Raw genomic sequence first — 21,557 nt, forward strand, 5'->3', positions numbered from 1 at the left:
CCTCGTACCCTCGTTCAGAAGCCAAATGTAGGGGCGTATAGCCACTCCTGGTCTTTGACTCGATATTGGCATTACACTCCTTGACGAGCAACAAAGCAAGTGCCTCTTGTTGGAGATCAACAGTTGAATGTAGAGGTGTCATGCCAGAGTCCTCCTTTGCCTCCGTGTTGGCATTGAACTCTTTGACAAGCAATCGCGCAACAGCCCCTTGTCCGCATTCAGCAGCGACGTGCAGTGGCGTTTTGTTGAATTGGCCTTTTGTCTCTTTATCAACGCCGAGTTCCTTGACAAGTAACCGCACGAGAGCCTCGTTTCCGCTTTGAACGGCCATGTGTAGAGGCTTCTGGCCGAATGAATCCTCAGCGTCCTTGTCGGCGTTGAATTCATTGACAAGCAACCGAACAACCACCTCATGTCCACCTCTGGCAGCCAGATGCAACGGGGTACGTCTATTAACGTCCGTCGGCTCCCTACTAGCCGTCTTGTCGATGAGCAGCCGAACAACAGCCTCATTCCCACACTCGGCGGCACGATGCAATGGCGTTTGGCCATGGCGATCTTTAGCCTCGTTGTCGGCGCCGAGTTTATTGGCAAGCAACTGTACCATGTCCAATCCTCCTGCTCCTGCTGCTAGATGCATAGCAGTCCTGCCGTTGTAGTCTCGGAGCTTTTTGTTTGCATCTGTCCACAGATCCTCAACCATCTCCTTCCGCCCCTTGTGCACAGCCCTGAATAGTGGCGTGTTTCCCGAGGCGTCCAGGATGTCGATAGTCGCTCCAGCCTCAATTAAGAGCCTGACAACATCCTGGTGGCCATTCGCCGCGGCACAGTGAAGTGGTGTCACTTTGTCTCTTCCTTGAAAGTTGACGTCTGCGCCCCATTGAAGGAGCATCCGGATGATCTCAGTATGCCCGCGTTGGCAAGCGTAATGCAGCGGGGTCCATTCAATCAGGTCGCAATTTTTCACGTCCGCTTGAAGAAGCAGCAGTTGGTTGGTGACAGGAACACATCCTCTGTCTGCGGCATAATGGAGCGGTGTCCAATCGTGGATGTCCCTCACATTCACATTTTGTCCACCCTCCACCATATACCTGATCCCCGCTTCTGTGATAGGGTCATTGTATCGAGTGTTGCTATGCAGTAGCATGAAGTTGAACGCCTTTGGATACTCTGCATTTGTCTTTTCAGACGGCCCATCGTCCTGCAAGCCGTCACACTTCCAGCCACGGTCCTGCTCCTCATACAAGCGCATGAGATTCGATACTGTCTCCGGAAAATTATCTCTCAGCTCTTTTCGCAAAGCAAACTTTAGCTCTTCGAGCTGCCGAAGTTCGTTACCCTCATGGTAAACTTCCCCCGAGTCGATGGACAAGACAACTTGCCTTAGATACTCAAGCAGGACTGCTGTAGCCCTAGCGACAATGCGACTGTTTTCTGGAAAGGTCTTTGCCGTTCGGAAGAGCCATAAGTATACATCGCCAGCATCTTTCCAATGCCCAACTTGCTCATGTCGCTTAGCTTGGAGTCGTGCCGATTCAATGATAACGTCAGCTTGCGGAAGTTTGTGCTCCATACTGAGTGGTGGGATGATGCTCAGGTAGATTTCTTCGAGACTTCCAATTCCAGTGTTTTGGAGATCCTGCGCCATCTTGGACAAGTTATCATTCCGAAGTGTGAAGAATTGCCAAGTATTAGTACCACTAGTTTCGTCAGGTCGCAAGTCGGCATCGCCACCGATGGGATCGGTCAGTGTCTTTGCTGCGGCCCAAATGAAAGCCGAGAACATGTCTTGGGCATAGAGCAACTCAAGGGGACTGTAAGACTCGATGGCCAAGTAATTATCTCCTGTTCGTCCCTTGCTAAGATCGGTTTGATCGAAACTGAGTTTTGCAAGTTCCTGGCGATTGTATTGTCGGGTTTGTTTGTTGAGCTGTTGGTATGCAAGGCCAGGATCAGACCCGCCCTCGTCGGTCCTGTGTTCCTTGAGTGTAGCGCTGTCGCCCTCGTCCTCGCTAGGGTCCATGCCGTAGCCAACGACTCGGTGGTTCTCTACCTCCAGCGGGCCTCCTTCGGCTTCCTCTACCTCCACGATTCTTGATGATGTATCACGGGGCATCCACCAGTGCAAGTCTCGATGAAGGCCTGACACAGACGGTCCCAGAAGCCGCAGGCTGGGTTTTGCCGGTGATCCTTTGGCACGTAACCACGCGTCGTCTTTGCGTGCCCTTTTCAGAATCTCCTCTCTTTCCAGCCGTTGTTTATTATGGCGGTGTTCCTGTTCATTGACGGAATATAGCCACAATGACAGTGCTGCTTCGATCTCGTCCGAATATGCTTTCCAGTTTCCAGTCTGTTGCCGCTCCAACCGGAAATGGATATCCCCGCAAAAGGCTTTCAGCGACCAGATAAACTTCCTAGCGGGAGAATCAGAGAAGAGAGCATCCATTGTGACTTCCAGTGCCCTTGCAAGAGCGACAGCCTCTGCAGATGCAGGGCCACGCCAGTCTGCGAGCTGACCAAGGTCCCTCCTCGTCATCATGACACTGTGTGCCTTCGAGTCCTCTTGCATGGGCTCCTTGTCTTCACGTAATCTCTCATGTGCAGGGCTGCCACCGGTCATGATTCTCCAGTCATTGTCACATGTAATCTTGTCGTTTGAAGCATCCAGTCCAGCTCTGTCGATGTCCCTTAATGTCGATGCAAACCACTCGAGCTCGAGGCCTGGCGTGAGACGCTTGCATCGCAGAGGCTTCGCAAGCCCACGGCGAACCCATGCTCTCAAACCGGCCATGGTAAGGACTGCACCAAGTTGGGTGAGTGTTACAATCCAGGACATTCCTCGGAAACCAATGAATTGAAGGATGAACCCGCAAACACTGACCATGGTGCCAATGACAGTTGTCGTGGCTAGGCTATGGCCTTCGATTAGTTTGCTCGCTCGGTGAGACGTCGTAATGACAGTCCTATCATCGATAGGAAACAGGGCGAAAGAGTCAAAGACTTGGTCGCTCACGGCATTGGTTTTCTGCAGCCATACAATGCGAGCTTTCCTTCCTAGCCCTGGCCGGTACACTCTCTCGTCTGTGCTAGTCTCCACGACGTGTGCACAGAGCAATCCTCCAAGGACTAGCAGAATTGTCCCAACAACAAAACAAACAAAGGCGTAAGGAGCGATACGCTTTCCGTCCTTGAAAAACTTCTTCGTCGGGTAGTAGGCGGCGAACGTTGCAAGTATGAGGATTCCCAGCTGAAGAATCGTTCCAATGACCGCTACTATTCGAACTTCCGTTCTCCCGAATTGGCTATGGGAGTTGAGCGAGATATTCGGAGCGTGAGCAGTTGTATTCCGCACAATGATGATTTCGGGTTGTGACGATTCGGTTGATGCTTGTCCTTTCTCGGCTTTGGACTCGGTGCGGTATTTGGACGAAACTTGGTTGGAATCGGTGTCCTGGTCATTTGAATCTGGAAAAATGATAAGCGCGGTCCGATGCAAGATACCCAGAATCACTAACCAATGTCCCTTAGATACCCATTGGCCAGCGCCTGGTCCAGGTCGCATGCCATTATCTTTGGGGAAGTTTTAAGATCGCTACCGGCGCTTTCCATTTCCTCGGGAATCAAACAAATAAACTCTGCGATCGGAGCCGTACCCATGCATCTCACGATATCGTTGCCGTTCCACAGCTCACAGACTTCGTTGGAGGTTGATGACATCAGTTCCGCTTCAGCGGCTGCGAAGTTTTCCCTAGCTCTTCCAATGATGGCCTTCAGCCATGTAGGGCCACCGACTCGAATAGCGCTGATGATTGAGGTGATTATGCCTATCGGGACCATAGCTAGTATGACGTTGTCAGACCAACCCATAGACTGGCTCATAAATTGCATCGTGACTTGTTCACCAAAGAGAGCCAGCAACCTAGCGCAAACGATCAGCAAAGGATTCAAAATAAAATGGATGAGAAAATCGGACGCACGGCCCTAGGTCTGACAATAAGTTGTTGGAGAAGTCATCTCCATTATCCGCGGCTGCGTATCCCGCGAAGGTTACAGCAACGAGGAGGAACTTGAGAGTGCCCGTAACGGCCATTTTAGTACCCGAAGGCGGAATGCCGCCTAAAATCAGGTCCAATATTCGACAGTCGGCGCAGGAATAATGTTTCTGTAGGTTAGTGTTACAGTAGATGCGTCGGCAAGAGCGAATTGTTGCGTGTACTCTTGACGGTTTCAGAGGTGAGGGTTGGGTGTAAAATTAAATGATACAATTGCGCTCCAGGCGGTGGAGGGACCGAAACCTCTCTATTAATGGACTGCTGCGGGAACCCACGAGGCCTCGCATCTCGTCCATGCGCGCTTGGAAGTATGCATGTTGGTCGCATCGACCAGTGATACCAGGATAATTCTAGGCACAATGCTTCCCTGCATCGTCGAGGAGGCAAAATAGAAAAACCATTGCGGGCGGGCGAGCGGGCCGTGAGCGGGCCGCTGGCTGGCGGGCGGTTCGGGGACGTCAATTATTAGCCCAGCCGAATAGCCCCAGTCTTTCTCGTCCTCTGTTTGGTTGGCACGGACAGGCCATGAAACCGCTGGCTTTCGGCGTGTATCTGGTGCTCCCATTGGCAAATGTCAGGCGCGTCGCAGGCCGAGCACGCTGTAGCCAAATGAGACAAGCTAATATTAATAGAAAAGCGGCCTTCGCTTAAATCAAGCTGGGATCCCAATGAAGTTTCTCTTGTGTACATCAAACACTTCGAATTGCTGTGCCACCAACATGCTGATCGCGGAGGTCGGCTGCCCACCACTGCGCCTCCAGCGCTACGACCCTGGTTTATCTATTTCATGCAGGGGTTGACTGCCCATTGTAAAGAATGGGGCCACTAGCAATGTCATGGTGTTAGGGCGAGGAGAAGACTCGTCGGTGTTGCGAACTCCTCACTCCAGGGCACCTTTTTGGTCAACGTAGAGTGACGAGGAACGAAGGAGACCAGGTACACCGTCGGAAGGCAATCCATCTCTGTGGGGCCAATGCATACTCAGGGGTTAGCAGGGCACTCTCGAGCTGAACTCAAGTATGGCCAGCCCAACCAAGCTTCTACTACAGCGAAGAGTGCACTGTAGCTTGGGAGTATTTACAGTGGATACCGCCACCCACAGCGTTTCTACACCGTCCGCAAGCCAGCCGGCATGAAGCATGCTTTTCACTTCCACTACATTTCACGATGGCTTATAACTCCCTTAACCGCTAGATAACAGAGATTAGGAAGATCAAGGAGGAAGGGCGGTCAGGTGGCCCATCCCGCCATCCCGCCATGGGTTGCAATGAGTGCACACACAGCTGTCCAATGTTTCTTCCCAGTCCAGTCAACCTCTATGGTTATTCTTTTACTTCAATATGCTAGAAATCGCCTACCCGGCACCGTGTTTCCTCATCATCGTACAATTCATCCGCCCGTGTCATGCGCGGGCAGCCCCATCACGTGCCTTGCAGATGTCCCGCAGCCAGTAGTGTGGCCGTTGAGTACGACCGTAGCGTACCTAAGATGCCCGACAACCCATGTGAGATTATTGGTAGCGCCGCTTTCAAAATAAAAGCTACCTTGGGTCTCTTCTTGTGGACTTTTATGAGTTCCTATGCAATGCGAACACGCAACTCAATCGACGCGTAGAGGAGCGGGATAAACTTCCCCCAAGCCCTTCACGTAATTTCGGTAAATTAGTCTGACAAAGACGTTCGCAACATCATGTGGAAACCCAGAAATCCCCGGTTGCTGCCCCTAGAGCAACCGGGAGGTATCACGTACCACGCCCAGCCATCAAATGGGTACCTAGCGGTAGGCAACTAGGGCAATTGCCAAGTAGTGCAACTATTGGCTTCCATTTACATGTCTTGTCTCAAGCTACCATCCCTACATGCGCTTATGGTACGCATTAGAAACAGCTGGCCCCTCTCAAATCCCAACCACACGTAATAATATCACGTCGAGCTTCTTCCGCGAGCTTCCTTTGCCCCTCATCTCTTGTGGATCCCAGCCCCTCGCTAATTGACGCTTCTGTCGTCATCGCCAATCCCCCGCCTTGGATACGCACAGCTGCCCCGCCCTCTACCATCTGGTGTCCAGAGGGCGAGCCAGGATTGGCAGGGACAGACTTCCAGCCAACGAGACGGAAGTCCTGTTTTTTTGTCTCAGCTTGGCTCCGTTTGTATTAAAGCTTGCTCCTCCTCGCCGAAGCTTCCCCTCCCTCCTTCAATCCTTCCTCCTCCATCCACATATTCATCTACCCCACCTCGCCAAACTACCGTCAATCATCATGGGCGTCGTCAAGACTACTACCAAGCCTGGCAACGGCGCCAATCCCCAGGTCGGCCAAACCGTGTCCATGCAGTACACTGGCTACCTGAAGGACCCTGTCACTGGCGGCAAGGGCAAGAAGTATGTTCTCCGCGCCGCTCTTCTCTCTTCCGCGTCCACCAGGTGGCACCAAACCAATTGATTGACTAATGTGCCTCCCTCGCAGGTTCGACTCCTCTCTCGATCGCCCCGGCAACTTTGTGACTGCTATCGGCGTTGGCCAAGTCATCAAGGGTACCTAATCTCACCCCCAGCTTCCCCTCCGCTCCAAGCGAGACTCCAATTCTAACACGCTTCTCCCCCAGGCTGGGATGAGGGTGTCCCCCAGATGCAGGTTGGCGAGCACGCCACCCTTGAAATGACCAGGTATGCTTCCCATAACAATCACGAAATGCCATATTTTGCTAACGAATGATCCCCCTCCAGCGACTACGGCTACGGTGCTCGGTAAGCTCTCCACTTCTTCTCCTCAGCTCCCCGGCCAATTACATCGTCCGACCCTCGAAACGTGGTCCACCCCGCTCCAAGTTCCTGTCATCCGCCCAAACGAGAGACGGATAAATTACATCTCCCAATGCCAACATACTTCATCAAGAATTTCGGGAGACCCTGTGCTGACGAGTTCTATGCAGCGGTGCTGGCGGCGTCATTCCCCCCCATGCCGACCTGATCTTGTAAGGATACACTGTAGAACCTGACACCATGGACTGATGCTAACTTGTTGTAGCGATGTCGTCCTAGTTAGCATCGATTAAATGCATTAATAACGCTATCATTTCCGACTGTTTGGTCTAGATGTTGCAATGATGCTGGGTTATGCCGGAGCTATGTGAGCCAAAGACCCCATCCGGACTGCTGGACCCTGCCTCTACTGTGGTATTCTCTGTACGAACACCGCACTTGGCCTTGGGATATCTGGCTCTTGTGTCCAAAATATTGGCTACGGATAGTTTAATAAAGAAATAATTAGTGCTTGCTTGCGTTTTCCTCGATGGGGAAGACATTAGCTCGTTTCGGGCCTTGTCTGTGACGACCCAGCATGTCTCTTGCGAGAATTTCTTGTTTGCGTAAGTATTAAGAAGTAAATCGCAATCAAATAGGTCCTATAGTAGCCAGTCAACTATCGTTATACGTCATACCTACTTCATTTCGACCTCGGGGCCGCAAATATTATCTCACAAGCCTTCTACCAAGTGATGCTGTACAGCACGATCGCTAACTATCGTCCGCCACAATAGCCCAGATCTAGATCCCTCTTACTTAGGTCCAGATATTCTATTTAGCAGCCTAGTACACCGTCTTAACCTAACGTAGGACTTAACGGGACCTTATACCCGTATGGTGTCAATAGAGTGATGATGATGATCATCATGTGTTAGAGTAGCACACGGTAAAGTGTCAGACAGTACCCAGGTTTCAACTTCATCCGTAGAATTAAGTATCAATTAAGATACTAACTACTTAGTGGTGTGACAGGCGGTTAGGGACGCTTGGGCTAACTGGTCGCTAGCGGGGATGTCTCTAGGGTGACCCGGATGGGGTTAAAAGGGGAGGTCAGTGCCGTCACTGTGGAAAATCATCGTCTTTTTATTCATCAGAGATTCTTCCTGGAAGTCAGAGAGGCCGGAAGGGCTCGAGGCTGCTAGGAAGTCTATTAATTGATTGTCTTTATTTTTGAGAGATTTATTTGAGTCTATTCTTGCCGTCACTACATTCCCTGTCCAACCTCCGTCTTCAACCTCCCTCAGATATCGGGCTGCCGCAGGCCCCCATTGATGCCTTGCCAGCGAACTTTCCTGCGACTGACGCGATATTCTATCTCATGAGATGCTTCCCTATCAGGAGACATAAGCCGCAGATTGATCCGACCTCATACGCGTCATCTGGTGCAGCTTCGGGCTGACCGGCCAAGACGCCTGTGCGACGACTCTCTGTGCATTTCCCCTAGGGTAAGTTAATGAGTTGGGTGTTGTTTTCCGTCCCTTCCTGCTGCTAAAGTGGCCTGAAAATAGTTAAAATATCAGCAACGCAGTTCATCACTTTGGCCATGTGTGTATTACATATCAAACACCTCTCATATATCTTTAGTCCTCATATCTTTTCGGACCTCCTTGCGACCCAAAATTGGGCATTATACGCACTCTTAGTCAGAGCCCTATCATCAAAGCCGTATATACCCTCCATTCCCCTGACCTTTCTATCGGGCAACGTCAAATCTCCACATGATTCGTCAGTGTCGAGGTATTGAAATCCCATCGCCTCGGTGACCAACACAATCTCTTCCAGAGACAGCTGAACAAACGGGCCTGTGCCGTATAGAAGCGGACCTAGGTTGATCCAGTAACCACCTGGTTTCAACACCTTCTTGATGGTGTCGAAGTAGCTCATCAGATTCCGCGCCGTGTCGATGAAGAAGTACGTCACGACGACATCGTAGTTTCCCGCCTGGTTTTGGAAGGCTGTGGTGAAGTCGCCCTCTACCATCACCACAGAGCTGGCGTTGATGTCCACGTCTGGGAAGGATAGTTTCCGGTGCATATCGGCTTCTGTTGCGTGGTGCGACCATCCGTCGATGAAGGGGTGGAGGGATTCGGTGTGCCGGGCTCGGTGGGATTCCAGGAAACGGTAGGCCACGTTCATATACATGGACCACTCGTTGAGTGTAACGTCGAATCCTAAGTGTTTGTGTCAGTGAAACTCCCTAAGATTCCTCAGAATAGTATTTCGTACCTCCGAGGTTGGCAATATCGTATCCAAGTCTTCCCAACCCAGCCCCTGGCAGGAGTGCTTTGATAGGAGCCGAGGTTGAATCTCGGCCCGGGAACATTTGCTCCAAAGTTTTCAGAAGACATTGGAAAGGCCCATCTCGCTCATGTGCTCCAGGTTTTGTCCAATCACGCACAATGTGTTTCAGGGACTGCGAGACTGCAATTTTGTCTGCTTTCTTCCCAGTACTTTCGGTGTTTTTGATGTGCTTTTGGAGCTCTTCAGTTCCAATTTCGTAGAATCTAAGTGCATTTTCGACGATACGGTCACAGAGCGCCTGGTTTTGTGATAGAATGTGGTTGATGCGGTTGAACTTCTGGGAGTACTTGACATGGTGCTCTAGCAACTGACCTGAGCGTTAAAAAAGCCACACCTGATTTTACTTCATAAGGCGGTCATTCTTACCGATTTCTGAGCTTTCGAAACATGTTTGTAGAGACCTTTCAGTCGATCGAGCTCTGTCTTTTGGCGCTCTTGGTATCTGGTGAATCCATGGAGGGCATCGAGGAGACGATGCCTCGGATGGTTAGTTGGCAAGGAGCCTCTAGGTCTAGCAAGACTGCTGAGCAATTTGCTCTTTTCTTGTGTATGACGAGTAGTGGTGGGGGCGCCAGTAATTTGCTCAATGGTGACGATGACTTCGTGGAACTCAACCAGGGAGTTGAGATGATCTGTCTGTTGGTTTCCCGGTAAGTGACTCGGAAATCATGATGAAGATTTGAGAGATGGGTGGTGAGTAAGACGAACCAGCTCTTCCCCGTCCAAAGCCATTGAGGCCAGGTCTGGTTCACCCTCATGTGAGAGAGTCTGGATTCTACCCGCTTCGCTGGCTGCTGAGATGGCCAAGAATGGGGTGAAGACGAGCGGCCAAAACATGGCAGCGAGACGAGAGATCCGAGTCATTTCCGAAGTCTTGTTTCGGGGCCTTGAATCGTGGTTAGGTTGGTAATTCGCCAGAGTGGAAGAGCCTTTTGGTGATTCCGCCTGACGCAACTCGTCACAACAGAACCAACACGAGAAACCGCAAACCGAGAGACCAGACGAACCTGGATGGACTTGGAGGTCTTGGCGATTATTTTACCTGATGCAAACTCGGCTGAATGACAAAAATCCCTTTGCCACCAGCCACGCAAACCCACTGTTTCGGTGAGCGGGACCTCGACGAGGACCCGGATGGCCACGCCAAGTATCCGCCAAGCCTCACCTCACGATTCTCACCTCGACTCGCAATTCTCTATTGGGGCAGCTTTTCGTACGAGGCTAAATGAACCCCACGCTTTGTGTGCATGGTATGGAGCCAATGGTGGTGTGGTCAATCATGCTTCCCGCCATGCTTGCAGTCATGCTTAACCAGGCTTGACCAGCTTAACCGGGATGTTCAGGATGAGCAGAATACTTGCATGCCTGTAGCACGACTCCTCGTCTGGATCGCCTCTATTTGTCTCCGTCGTCTCCATCGTCTCCCTTACTGGCCCCCCACCGGTGACCGGCCTCCCCAGTTGTCCCGGAGGATCCCAGAAGAGGTGCATCCCAGAAGAACTCGTTTGCTAGCCTGTTCGTTCACTCCTCGGCCGTAACTGCATGTGGGAACCCGTGATTCACTGCGTCCGTCTGCGCTACTATGTACATTGTGACTGGCTGAGTATTGACTGCAGCTCCTGTTAACCAGCTCGCGCCTGCATGGAGTATAAAGACCTCGCGCACTCCTCTTCCCTCCCTCTTCCCACACTTGCATCGCATCTTACATCACCAACTCTGTTCACCTGTCACTCGTTGTCATCCATCCTCCTCTACTGTCAAGATGAAGACCGCTGCCTTCGCCGTCGCCCTCCTGGGCCTCCTCCCCTCCACCTTCGCCCAGACTCTGGCCGCCTCGCCCACCGAGTCCTACGGCTGCGAGCCTCACGGCGACCACTACCACTGCGAGGGCGCCCGCGCGACTCTCAGCACCGTCGTGACATCTGCGGCCGCGGCTGCCACCACCGAGGCGCACGACCACGATGAGGATGACCATGATGAGGATGAACACACCGACGCTTCCGGAACCGGAACGCTGGCTGCTTCTCCTACCGAGTCGTATGGCTGTGAGCCCCATGGTGACCACTACCACTGCGAGGGTGCTCGCGCTACTCTGAGCACCGTCGTCTCGCAGGCTGTTGCTGCCACCACCACTGAGGCTCACGACCACGATGACCACGACGATGAGACCGGCACCGGATCTGCTGCTGCCAGCCCTACCGAGTCCTACGGGTGTGAGGCCCACGGCGACCACTGGTAAGTCATCCTCAGTCTATCCCATAATCACTGCTAATCATCGTCCAAAGGCACTGCGACGGCGCCCGCGCCACCACTGGCGGAAGCGATTCCACCCCCGCTGCCAGCGACTCTACTGCCGCTGCCAGTGACTCTACTCCCACCGCCAGCGGCAACGCTGTCACTGCCACTGGCGCCGCCGGTATGGAAATGGTGCCCATTCTAGGCATGGTTGCTGCTGCCGTCCTGGCTCTCTAAACGATTCGGGATCTGAAATGGCTGGACTTGTACTGGCTTGGATCCATTGGACATGGAGCAAAATGATAGATGCAGGATAATTACTTCGATTCAGCAGGGCAATTGCTTTATTTAATTGAGCCGGATACATGTGGGTTTCTGGCTTCACGTCAGTGATGTCATGGTTAGAGAATTAAAGAAGACGGTGAACTATTTCAGGTTAATTCAGTGCATAGTTCTACAACACCACTTGTTGAACATTGTAGATGATGATGACTATCACACCCCATGTTCTAAAATAAAGTAAAAAATCTCGATCAAATGTTCCCGAACCCTACACACCCTACTAAACCCAGTAGTAGCCGTCAGTTCAGAGTTTTAAGTTAGGTTTCCAATAAGCTTACGCATTAGAGCTGCCAAACACCCACGCCAGCCAGCAGCCTCCCCGGCCAAACACACGCAACCACGCCCAAAAAGACCGAATAAAATATTTCCCTCATCCCAGAAACCCGCCGTGCATGCAAGCCATGCGCCGGCGCCCTGGTCCGGTCGCGAAGGGGGGGGGGGGGGTTCGGCCTTGTCCCCAGTGCGGCTTGGCGCCGTGATCCATCTATCCATCCGGGTTCTCAACTCCTCCATGGTGTTGCTCGCTGCCAACGAAAACCACATAAACAACATGGATACGGTGGAGAATGGCCCCCAGCGGTTGCGTCGCCTGGATAGAGCAGTGCCATCGACGTAATGCGTCCGCGGGGCGTCCGTATTGCTGTCGAATCGGGTCTCCCGTGTTCGCTTTGCCAGGGAGCCGCAGTTGACAAGTGACACATATTGATGCACTCTCGCTCCAATACGACCGAAAACACTGTGAGCACCCTGATGTCGGTAGAGTAATCAGTGAATCATCATGCTGGCAAGTTGCTCGGCCATGGAACCACTCTGCACCAGTCATGTCATAGCCCACGAACCTCGTCTCCTCCCAAACCAACTTCCGGACCAGAACATATCATCGCCCCGCCGCTCGTCTGTCTACACATCCCTATCCCTCTCCACCTGGTGTTTCCTGCAAGAGCACATCCCAAAAGGTCCGGTCTTGCAGAAGCCCCGTTCCGCTGGAGCCCGCCGAAGCTTGGCACTCCATCTGTGAGGACCTTGATGTTGAACGCCTAACCGCACCAGAGCAATCCGCTGTGTCATGCCCTCAAGGCCCCCACGCCGGCCAAGTAAAAATTCCGTCTTTGAGAACCTACATATCAGTGCGAGCTCACCACTTGCTGCCTCGTCTTGGTATCCGCCGAGCCTTTCTCAGCTGCGATTCCCTAGACTGCTCGTTCTATGCTCCCTCGACGCTCGGCATCTGTAACATACAGGACAATCATGGGTCGGACTAGACACGGCTATAGCGGGCCCGCCGTCATGGTGGTTGGTGCTCTTCTGTTCGTGGGCATCGTCTCTGCTTCGATGAACCCGATGCGAAGACAGGAAAACTCGGTCACTACGACGGCGAGTTCTTCCGGTGAGGAGCTATCCTCGCTGACAGACTGTCATCTTCACGGAACCGTCCAGTAAGTGAACCCAAATATTTCGTCCGTGATATTATTGTGCTCTTGCTAATCAGAATCCGTGAACTCAGGTACTGTCTAGCCGATGCGACTGAGTACCGAATCCTCGCCGACGCAACAGCCACTGAGGACTTCCCATCGTCCTACACTGACTGCCACGCCCACTCCACAGAGACGTGAGTTTTCTACTCTTTCCCTTGCAGACAGCTTCTCACTCGTTCTTAGATGGTGCATGTCTCCCAGCGGCGGCGAGGTCGAGATCGTCGGCGCCGACGCCACCGTCACGGATGCCGCTTCTGCTACGGCTTCAGAAACAGGGACTTCAACCGGCCTCACCATCACTGCTGTCACTGATTGCCATCTGGAATCAAGCTCCGTGTACGATATCTCCGTGTCCAACTAGCCATGTGGACCGTCCAACTAATAAATCCTAGACTCTGCACGGCTGATTCGACGGAATACTACGTCCAGACCACCATTACCGTAACCAGCGACGTGCCAGCCGAGTTTACAGGATGCCACAGCCACGACACCGAAATGTAAGTCTTAAACCAGCACAGCGCCGCGGATGCTTCAACGGTCTTCCCTTCTCAACCCGTGCTAACCAAACTCAGCTACTGCTTCACAGACGACGGCGAAGCCAGCATCATAGCAGTCGAAGACATCGAGTCCGGAGAGTCAGATCCCGACGAGGAACACTGCCACTTCCACGCTGGCGTCGAGTAAAAGCCCCCTTCAATCTCGTGTTTCTCTCGTTGGTACTAACACCCACAGGCACTGCACCGGCGGAAACTCCGAAGAATCTACAGCCACCTGCGAGCGAAAAGACCGCGACTACAACATCTCCATCCGAATCGGCATGCTTTTCGTCGTCCTTGCCGCGAGTTCAATTGGTACGCTTCCCTGAACCAACCCGCAAGTCCGCACTAACACGCAGCAGGTGTCTTTGGTCCCATCCTCATGGCGACATTCACGCCGGTCAAGTCCAACCTATTCCTCATCGTCCTCAAGCAATTCGGCACCGGCGTCATCATCTCGACCGCGTTCGTCCACGTACGCGCCCCGTCTCCGATATCCCATTCAGACCGCGCTAACTCGGCCAACAGCTGTACACGCACGCGAGCATGATGCTCACCAACGAATGCCTCGGGGAGCTCCAGTACGAGGCCACAACTTCGGCCATCATCATGGCTGGTCTGTTCCTCTCGTTCCTGATTGAGTTTATTGTCCAGCGAGCTATTCGATGGCAAGCCAAGAAGAAGAGTGAGACTGACGAGTCCGACTCGTCTCCTAAGGTTGTTGCGTCGGCTGAGATGGCCAACATTACCATCATGGAGACTGGTATCATCTTCCACTCATTGCGTAAGTCGTCTGCCTCCTCGTTTAGCACAACACTGACAAGTTAGTTATTGGCATCACCCTCGTCGTCGCCGGTGACTCCTTCTTCATCACCCTCGCCATCGTCATCATCTTCCACCAGCTCTTCGAAGGCATCGCGCTGGGCACGCGTATCGCATCTCTCGGCCACGGCGGCGTCGCTTTTTCGCACACCGACCACGCCCACATGCACGCCCACGACGCCCCCATCGGTCCGCCCGTCGACCGCAGCCAGCCATCCACGGTATCGCTGGCCAAGAAGCTCCTCCTGGCGTCTGGCTTTGCGCTGGTCACGCCCATCGGCATGGCTATCGGCATCGGTGTTTTGGACGTCTTCAACGGCAACGACCCCAAGACGCTGATTGCCATTGGTACACTGGATGCGCTCTCGGCTGGTATCCTGATTTGGGTTGGGTTGGTAGAGATGTGGGCGCATGACTGGATGCTCGGCGGTGAGTTGACGGATGCAAATGCACTGACGACGGTACTGGCCATGTGTGGATTGCTCTCCGGCATGATTCTCATGAGTGTGCTCGGAAAGTGGGCTTAAGCATGCTATCAGGATCTTGTGGTACATTGAGAATGTCGTATTTAAAACCGTTGGCGAAACTTGACAAGGAACAACACAATGGCGTATGTATTCTGCCCTGAAGTAATCTCGCATTAATCGCATCACTTTTTCTCATTGTCCTGTCATCGCAACTCTTGACCATTTCCCTCCCATTCGTCCAATCCATCTATTAGTCCTTCTTGGCCCACGCAGCCTGGAGTCTTTTTGCCATAGTTCCCATATTGAAGAAGATGGCTATGAAACGCTCACTCGCCCACCTCGGCAACAACGTCGTGCACCACACAATTCCCGACATGCCACCAGCCCAGTACCACTCAGGCGTGGCCCCAATCCACCCACCAAGCCAGCCCTCGCCCTTGAGAGCCTGAGTTACAATCTTGCGAGCGTAGGCCTCAGTCGGCACCGTGGCACTGGTCTGGCTAAATGTCAAGCGGCGCTCGAACATGTCGTTGACGGGCATGTAGAGCGAGCCGGCAGGCAGCGTGCGGTGGAAGTGACTCGCGATGTTGGACTGCACAGTACCTGTCATGGCGACCATGACGCGGACGCCGAAAGGGCGCAACTCCATGCGTAGGGCGCGAGAGTAGGTGTTGATGGCGCCCTTGGTAGAGGAGTAGATGGCGCCGAAAAGGTAGGGGACGACGGAGGAAATGGACGAAATGTTGATGATGAGGCCGCGGGCTTGTATGAGCAGAGGGGCAAAGGTCTTAGCCGTAGACATGGGGCCAAAGACATTGACCTCGTATGTGGCGCGGACATCATCGAGGTCCATGTCAAGTGCGGGAATGGTGTGAGTTCGTCCACTAGCATCATCAGGATATGAGCATAGGTTCTCTGCTTTGAGTGGGATGAACTCACGCATTGTTGATGAGAACATCAAGACGTCCACCGGTTATGGCGCCGACTTTGTCCTTGCACTCGACGATACTGGCCGGCTTGGTGACGTCCAGCTCCAGGACACTCAGGCTGGGACCCTCCATGTGGGCGATGAGGCTGGTGTTTCGCGCCGTTGCAATGACATGACAGCCTATAGATGGATCAGAACGCGGACAACAAGTGACACCACACTGCAACTCACCTCTTCGCTGGAACTCGAGCGCCAACGCATGGCCAATGCCTCCGGGCGAGCACCTATTGTAGCTCGAGTGTCAGCGTCGCATCTCATCCCTAACCAGCCACTTGGCTGTTGCATGCTGACGCCCCGCTGCAACATACCCGGTAATGAGGACAAACGTCTTATTGGGCGCCATAATAACGATTCGGTGGTTGATGACAGTCCTTTGTAGTAAATGCGTGGCAATATTCTCGCTGGCGGTTGTTTTTGGTGAATTCGACGTTGCAACTCAGACACGATGGGTCCGAGTGAACACAGAAGCATGTGCAAATGTGGCCTAGCCGCCGAAAATGCCGACGCTTGTAGCCCTTTTCAGACATGGGCGGCAGCTTCCCTCTGAGCTGCCACCCAAAGAAGAAGTGATAGTCCCTTCAACCAGATCTGTGCGACCAGATATGCTCAACCATGTCACAACTCCATCATCACGAGTGACCGACACAGGACTTCAAATTGTCCATTGTAGGCCAGAGCAGGATGAATCGCCTAATTCCAGGCTTAAGCACCAAACGGCCATAGCGTTGGACACCAGCTCCCTCTCACCCAAGTGGTAATTGAGACGCTGCAGGGCGAATCCTATGAGAATATATTACCACGAGCTGCACGAAATAGCCCAACAATTGAATACGATGCAGACATTGAAAGAGCCTTCATTTTACAAGGGAAGCGTGGCGGTCTGCCATTTAGTACGTTGGAGCGGACCCCCTGCTACGACCCCTACAACCCACCATCCTGGCTCCTTGCAACAGAATCCTGTGAAAGCCAAATATGTATGGGACGATTTGGTAGCATCCAAGCCAACAATCCATCCTCTTTCATCAGTATTGCCAGAGATTATTAACCTGCTTATTACCAAACCCACCTCCTTGACACATAACCCGCTTTTACCATCAAGCGGTGGTGACTCTCAACCGCCATGCAAATCATGTGGACTCTCACCAGGGAGTTGGTGGGGGCAAGGCCCATCACCTTGGGGAAAAACGTCATCCCAGTTGATCAGTTCCGCGAGGTCAGAAACCTAGAGCAACTGATTAAATCTCTAGAACTAGAGCGCAAGCAAATCGATACCGCGCGGAAATCACACTCGCAGCCCGCTTCAGGAAGCGTTGACTACGAGAGCCTCGTCAAGCCAGAGCCAACGCCGACATTCTTCCATCACCCGCTGCCATCTACACCCGAAGGCCCCTGGATCCGCCTCATCGAGCTTCAGCCCTCGGCCTCGCTCTGGGCGCCCATCGAATGCAAGCTCCGCAATGTCCGCCTCACCGAGAACCCCGTCTACGACGCCCTCTCGTACGCGTGGTCGTGGCAGAACGACTACCCGCAGCCCTTCCAGCCCGTGTACATCGACGGCCGCAAGCTCACCGTCAGCCTCAAGCTCGCCGAGGCCCTCGTGCACCACCGCAGCCGCGACGGCGTGCGCGTGCTCTGGGCCGACGAGATTTGCATCCCCGAGTTTTCAGACGAGCGGGACGAGCTTGTCCTCGTACGGCGCGACATCTTTCGCGGCGCGGCGACGACCTTGGTCTGGCTTGGGCGGGACAATGGGCTCGCTCAGAGTCTGCACGTCGCCGAGGACATCATCGACGCCCGCGATAGAATGCGCGCGGCAGGCGACGAGCGCATCGTCGTGGACCTCAAGCCAGGCGATTTTGCCAAGCTGAATATCCCCGCTCCCTGGGACCCTTGCGTGCGCACCTGGCTGGCGCTCTTCACACGGCCGTGGTTCCAGGATCTGTGGTCTATTCATGACGTCTGTGTTTCGCCGACTGTCATCTTGCTGGTCGAGGGCGGCGGCAAGGACACCAGCAGGCCAGTTTCCTGGGACTTGTTGATGCGAGGGCTGCATGCGGCGAGAGACTTGGAGTACTTTGCACTATGCCGTGAGGACACCACGTTCGCCCGGGTTATGGAGCTCGCGAGGACGCAATATCGGGATGCGACCCAGAGGCATACGAGGATCTTGCCTCTCTTGCTAGCGGGCAGGCATTACGACGTCGAGGCCATGTTGGACAAGGTATACTGCTTACTCGGGTTGCTGGAGCCGCTTCAATCGATCCAGATTGGTCATCGAGGCTGGTCAAATCCAGAGAAGGTGTTCATAGACATAGCCATCGCAATCATGGAGCAGGACGGCACGCTCGACCTACTCGGCGTCCCGCGTGGAAGAGACACGAGGTTACGCACACTGCCAACCTGGGCTCCGGACTGGACCAACTGCTCCCGCCTCATCCAGTCGCTGCAGGGCCTGGAGCTCGACAGTCCTGCCGAACAGAACGGCGATGCCATCCCGCAGTTCGCAGCCTCGGGTCCCGGCAGCACTTACACGGTCAAGCTCGGCCCAGAAAACCGCACCCTCGGCGTGTCTGGCTTCATCGTGACGAGCGTCGAGGCCCTGCATACTATGCATCCGGATGCGCGCGACATATACAGCCCTTCACCCTATGAAGGTCTTTTACGCCCTTTTAGCAGTGCCTCGCTCGAGGACTTTAGAGGCTCTGTTTCCAAGAGCGTCCAAACCTGGGAGGCGATGAAGGACACTGCAAATCTTACAACCAGCAGCAGCATAAAGCAATCCTACGTTGCGACAGGGGAGTCGGTCCAGGAGGCATTTCGGCAGACGATGGTGGCAGGACGTGTCGGCGCCGACAAAGACACAGTTAAGTTCAGTGATGTCAAGACCTTTGCAGGACACGCAGACATTGTCACTCGTGGATTGAGACTACTGAAGTCTGCAGGTAAACTAACCGGCATCAGAGGTCAAAAAGCGCTCCTGGCAGCACTTCACATCAGCGGCTGGAACCTGCCCGGGCCTGAATCCAGCGCATTCTTCCAGCGGTTGTCAGTGATGGAAGGGAGGAGGATGATGAGGGCGAGCGACGACGGCATGTTTGGGATCGTGCCCCAGGCTGCGCGAGTAGGCGACAAGATTGCCCTGTTGAAGGGAGCGAGACTGCCGATTGTTCTGCGAGAGCGAGGGTCCGATTGGGCGGTGATTGGCGAGGCGTACATCCACGGGCTTATGAACGGGGAGAGATGGGATGAGAGCAAAGTAGGGGACATATGGTTGGCCTGATTTACAGCTACAGCTCAGCTTCAGGTCGCTATGCAACGGCGTTCCGGTTCCCAGCCAAGTCCGCCCGGGGTATCATCCTACCGTGGTTTAATTGGCTGTCCCCAGAGGCAAACGAGGCACAGCGACCAACTCAGCTGAGGTCCGACCTAAAGCAGAACCTGACGTGTTTCCCTCGAACTATCGCATGCTAATCCAGAACCTAGCCAGTGCCAGAGCATCGGGGCGCCGCCTCAATCCGCCACCGGCACGGGCGCGAAGGTGGCCGGTGTTGCCAAAAGACGAACCAAAATAGCGAGGTCTGTGGGAGCTCTTTAGGTCTTTGTTCTTGAATAACGTGGTATATACGCATTGTACCCGCCATCTATGTACATCCCCCAATAGACGACACCCAGGATCCCATCCAGGTATAAATCAATAAAAATTATAATAAAAAACTCCGTCCAGGCGCCGCCTTTTGAGCTGTCGGCCTCCGTCCCGACCAAACCATTCGACGCCCCGCCATTCCTGTGTGTCCTGTTTCCTGTTCCCGTTCTCGTTCCCGTATCACGCTGGCCACCCAAATACATCTAAATAGGTCCAATTATATCCGAAGAGGGCTTGAAGCACTCTTACTGCCAGCCTTGTTGCTGGCCCGGGTGTCCTTGGTATCCTTGGTGTCCCTGCTGCCCGCTATGCACCACCGAGCCCGGCATCTCCACGGCCGCCGTAGCCACCGTGCCCTCCATCTCAAAGACATGCCCCGGCGCAACACCCTGCTGCGGCGGAAGCCCTGGCGCGCCCGGGGCGGGATACCCAGCGGCGGGGTACTGCGTCGGCGCGTTCCAGTTCTTCTGGCCGGGATCCTGGCTCGGCGCCGGGCTCGGCGTGTAGCCCCCCGGGGTCCACGCCGGCTTGTTGTCGCTGTAGCCCATGCCCGGCGCGTACTGCGGCGGGACGCCCTGCGGGTGCAGCTGCTGCTGGTCGGTGGGGAGCATCGGGTGCGACTCCTCGCCGCCCTTTCGCCGGCGGCGCAGGAGGAAGAAGGCGATGGCGCCGACGATGGCTGCGCCGAGGACTGCGCCGCCGACGCCGATTCCAATAGTGACGGGGGTGGAGAGGCCGCTTTTCTTGTCGTCGCTGTTCTTGTCGTCGCTGTTCTTGTCGTCCTTGTTCTTGTCGTTGGTGCTGGTCTGGCTCGCGATGACGGTGACTGTCTTGCCGCCCGAAGTAGTCGTTACGTATTTCGATTCGGACGCTGTTGTCGTGGCCGCATCCGTCGTAGACTGGGTAGCAGACTCGGTTGCCGATGCCGTCGTCGAGGATGCATCCGCCGAGGAAGACGCGCCCTGAGCAGCAGCCGCCTTGAACTCGGCCTCAGTCAGACCCATGGGCGTATTCGAGTTATTACACGCGCCGCTCATGTCCGTGTACACCTGATCAACGTCATCCGGGTCCTCGCTGCCGAGGCACTTGGCCGTGTCGGTGACGAAGCCGCTGGTGTTGCTGCACAGGCACTCGTTGAGCGCGGCATTGGTGTCGCCGGTGCAGGCGGCGCTGTCGGCCGCTTTGTACAGGCAGCTCTGGGCGTTTTTGGGGTAGAAGGAGAAGTCGTTGGAAGCGGCGAGGGAGAGCGAGGGAGCGAGGAGGAGGAGGGGGAGGGACGACCACAGCGATCGGGGCGCCATTGTGACGTGTTGTGTTGTGTGCTCTCGTTTGCTTCGATTTCGATCGCGGGTCCAGTATCCAGGTGGCAGTGGGCTCGAGCGAGTGATGGCGATTGCAGTCCCCAAGGCTACCTCGCAATATCGACAGCGAAAGATCCGATTGCGAGCGTGGTTACAAGAAACCCAGTGGCGGGAGCGACAGTGACGAGCGAGAGAATGCAGAATTGGTTCAGCCGTCAACCAGCCACCTCAGCTCCGAATGCGCGTTGTCCGAAAGCAGTTGGCGCGGGGGGGGAGCAAGCGAGCGATGAAACGAACGAGAGACAATTCAGCCTCGAGAGGATCTGTTGAGGGGATTTTTCCAGCGAGCAAAAAAGGGAGACAACACAGGGGGACGAGGAGAGGGAAAATGGTGGCTGAAGGGGGGTTGAAGGCCGCCAGTTAAACCGTCTTATTAATTTCAGGTGAGGCTCCATCGACGTCCATTCAGCCGTCATCCATTCTGATCCTGTCAGCAGAGGAGCACCACCAACATCACCACCAGCCAAGGCACCACGGTCGATCAGCTTGCGCCTCAAAAGGGAGGAACGTAATCCTAAACAGGTCTAGGTCTA

General features: G+C 54.2%; 7 protein-coding genes across 7 annotated transcripts; 4 read left to right on the top strand and 3 right to left on the bottom strand.

Moving 5' to 3' along the window:
- Positions 1-6,163: 6,163 nt before the first annotated feature.
- Positions 6,164-7,541, top strand: BGZ61DRAFT_461347 (peptidyl-prolyl cis-trans isomerase fkr-3). The gene is made up of 6 exons (XM_046247146.1): positions 6,164-6,431; positions 6,517-6,584; positions 6,656-6,716; positions 6,777-6,797; positions 6,983-7,024; positions 7,078-7,541. Exons 1-6 carry the CDS (start codon positions 6,310-6,312, stop codon positions 7,103-7,105), a joined length of 342 nt encoding a protein of 113 aa, XP_046097892.1. The 5' UTR covers positions 6,164-6,309; the 3' UTR covers positions 7,106-7,541.
- Positions 7,542-8,394: 853 nt separating this feature from the next.
- BGZ61DRAFT_592686 (N2227-like protein-domain-containing protein) lies at positions 8,395-9,992 on the bottom strand (the record flags this gene model as incomplete). Its single annotated transcript, XM_046256744.1, has 4 exons — positions 8,395-9,025; positions 9,081-9,462; positions 9,522-9,791; positions 9,864-9,992. The coding sequence occupies 4 exons, from the start codon at positions 9,990-9,992 to the stop codon at positions 8,442-8,444; spliced, it is 1,365 nt and encodes a 454-aa protein (XP_046097893.1). The 3' UTR covers positions 8,395-8,441.
- Positions 9,993-10,863: 871 nt separating this feature from the next.
- Positions 10,864-11,629, top strand: BGZ61DRAFT_558656 (uncharacterized protein; the record flags this gene model as incomplete). The annotated part of the gene is made up of 2 exons (XM_046255726.1): positions 10,864-11,390; positions 11,441-11,629. The coding sequence occupies exons 1-2, from the start codon at positions 10,918-10,920 to the stop codon at positions 11,625-11,627; spliced, it is 660 nt and encodes a 219-aa protein (XP_046097894.1). The 5' UTR covers positions 10,864-10,917.
- Positions 11,630-12,980: 1,351 nt separating this feature from the next.
- On the top strand, positions 12,981-15,092 carry BGZ61DRAFT_538138 (uncharacterized protein; the record flags this gene model as incomplete). The annotated part of the gene is made up of 9 exons (XM_046254621.1): positions 12,981-13,168; positions 13,237-13,341; positions 13,391-13,543; positions 13,600-13,704; positions 13,780-13,887; positions 13,940-14,058; positions 14,106-14,218; positions 14,272-14,527; positions 14,572-15,092. 9 exons carry the CDS (start codon positions 12,981-12,983, stop codon positions 15,090-15,092), a joined length of 1,668 nt encoding a protein of 555 aa, XP_046097895.1.
- BGZ61DRAFT_461356 (uncharacterized protein) lies at positions 15,033-16,460 on the bottom strand. The gene is made up of 4 exons (XM_046247147.1): positions 16,329-16,460; positions 16,192-16,244; positions 15,972-16,140; positions 15,033-15,916 (listed from the first exon to the last, which is right to left on the bottom strand). Exons 1-4 carry the CDS (start codon positions 16,361-16,363, stop codon positions 15,283-15,285), a joined length of 891 nt encoding a protein of 296 aa, XP_046097896.1. The 5' UTR covers positions 16,364-16,460; the 3' UTR covers positions 15,033-15,282.
- Positions 16,461-17,633: 1,173 nt separating this feature from the next.
- Positions 17,634-19,606, top strand: BGZ61DRAFT_461357 (uncharacterized protein). Its single transcript, XM_046247148.1, has one exon. It carries the CDS (start codon positions 17,825-17,827, stop codon positions 19,298-19,300), a length of 1,476 nt encoding a protein of 491 aa, XP_046097897.1. The 5' UTR covers positions 17,634-17,824; the 3' UTR covers positions 19,301-19,606.
- Positions 19,607-19,908: 302 nt separating this feature from the next.
- Positions 19,909-20,964, bottom strand: BGZ61DRAFT_538141 (uncharacterized protein; the record flags this gene model as incomplete). Its single annotated transcript, XM_046254622.1, has 1 exon — positions 19,909-20,964. One exon carries the CDS (start codon positions 20,962-20,964, stop codon positions 19,909-19,911), a length of 1,056 nt encoding a protein of 351 aa, XP_046097898.1.
- Between the last annotated feature and the right edge of the window lie 593 nt (positions 20,965-21,557).

This window comes from Ilyonectria robusta (assembly GCF_021365365.1).
Source record: "Ilyonectria robusta strain PMI_751 chromosome Unknown BGZ61scaffold_27, whole genome shotgun sequence".
Lineage (NCBI taxonomy): Eukaryota > Fungi > Ascomycota > Sordariomycetes > Hypocreales > Nectriaceae > Ilyonectria > Ilyonectria robusta.

Bases quoted from the DNA above. Each gene is read 5' to 3' on its own strand.
- BGZ61DRAFT_461357 (XM_046247148.1), top strand. From the start codon at position 17,825: ATGCGCGCGGCAGGCGACGAGCGCATCGTCGTGGACCTCAAGCCAGGC.
- BGZ61DRAFT_461356 (XM_046247147.1), bottom strand. From the start codon at position 16,363: ATGGCGCCCAATAAGACGTTTGTCCTCATTACCGG. The intron at 16,141-16,191 runs GTGAGTTGCAGT...ATCCATCTATAG, and splicing joins GCTCGAGTTCCAGCGAAGAG to GCTGTCATGTCATTGCAACG. The intron at 15,917-15,971 runs GTGAGTTCATCC...TGATGATGCTAG, and splicing joins GATGTTCTCATCAACAATGC to TGGACGAACTCACACCATTC.
- BGZ61DRAFT_461347 (XM_046247146.1), top strand. From the start codon at position 6,310: ATGGGCGTCGTCAAGACTACTACCAAGCCTGGCAACGGCGCCAATCCC. The intron at 6,432-6,516 runs GTATGTTCTCCG...CCTCCCTCGCAG, and splicing joins ACTGGCGGCAAGGGCAAGAA to GTTCGACTCCTCTCTCGATC. The intron at 6,717-6,776 runs GTATGCTTCCCA...ATCCCCCTCCAG, and splicing joins GCCACCCTTGAAATGACCAG to CGACTACGGCTACGGTGCTC.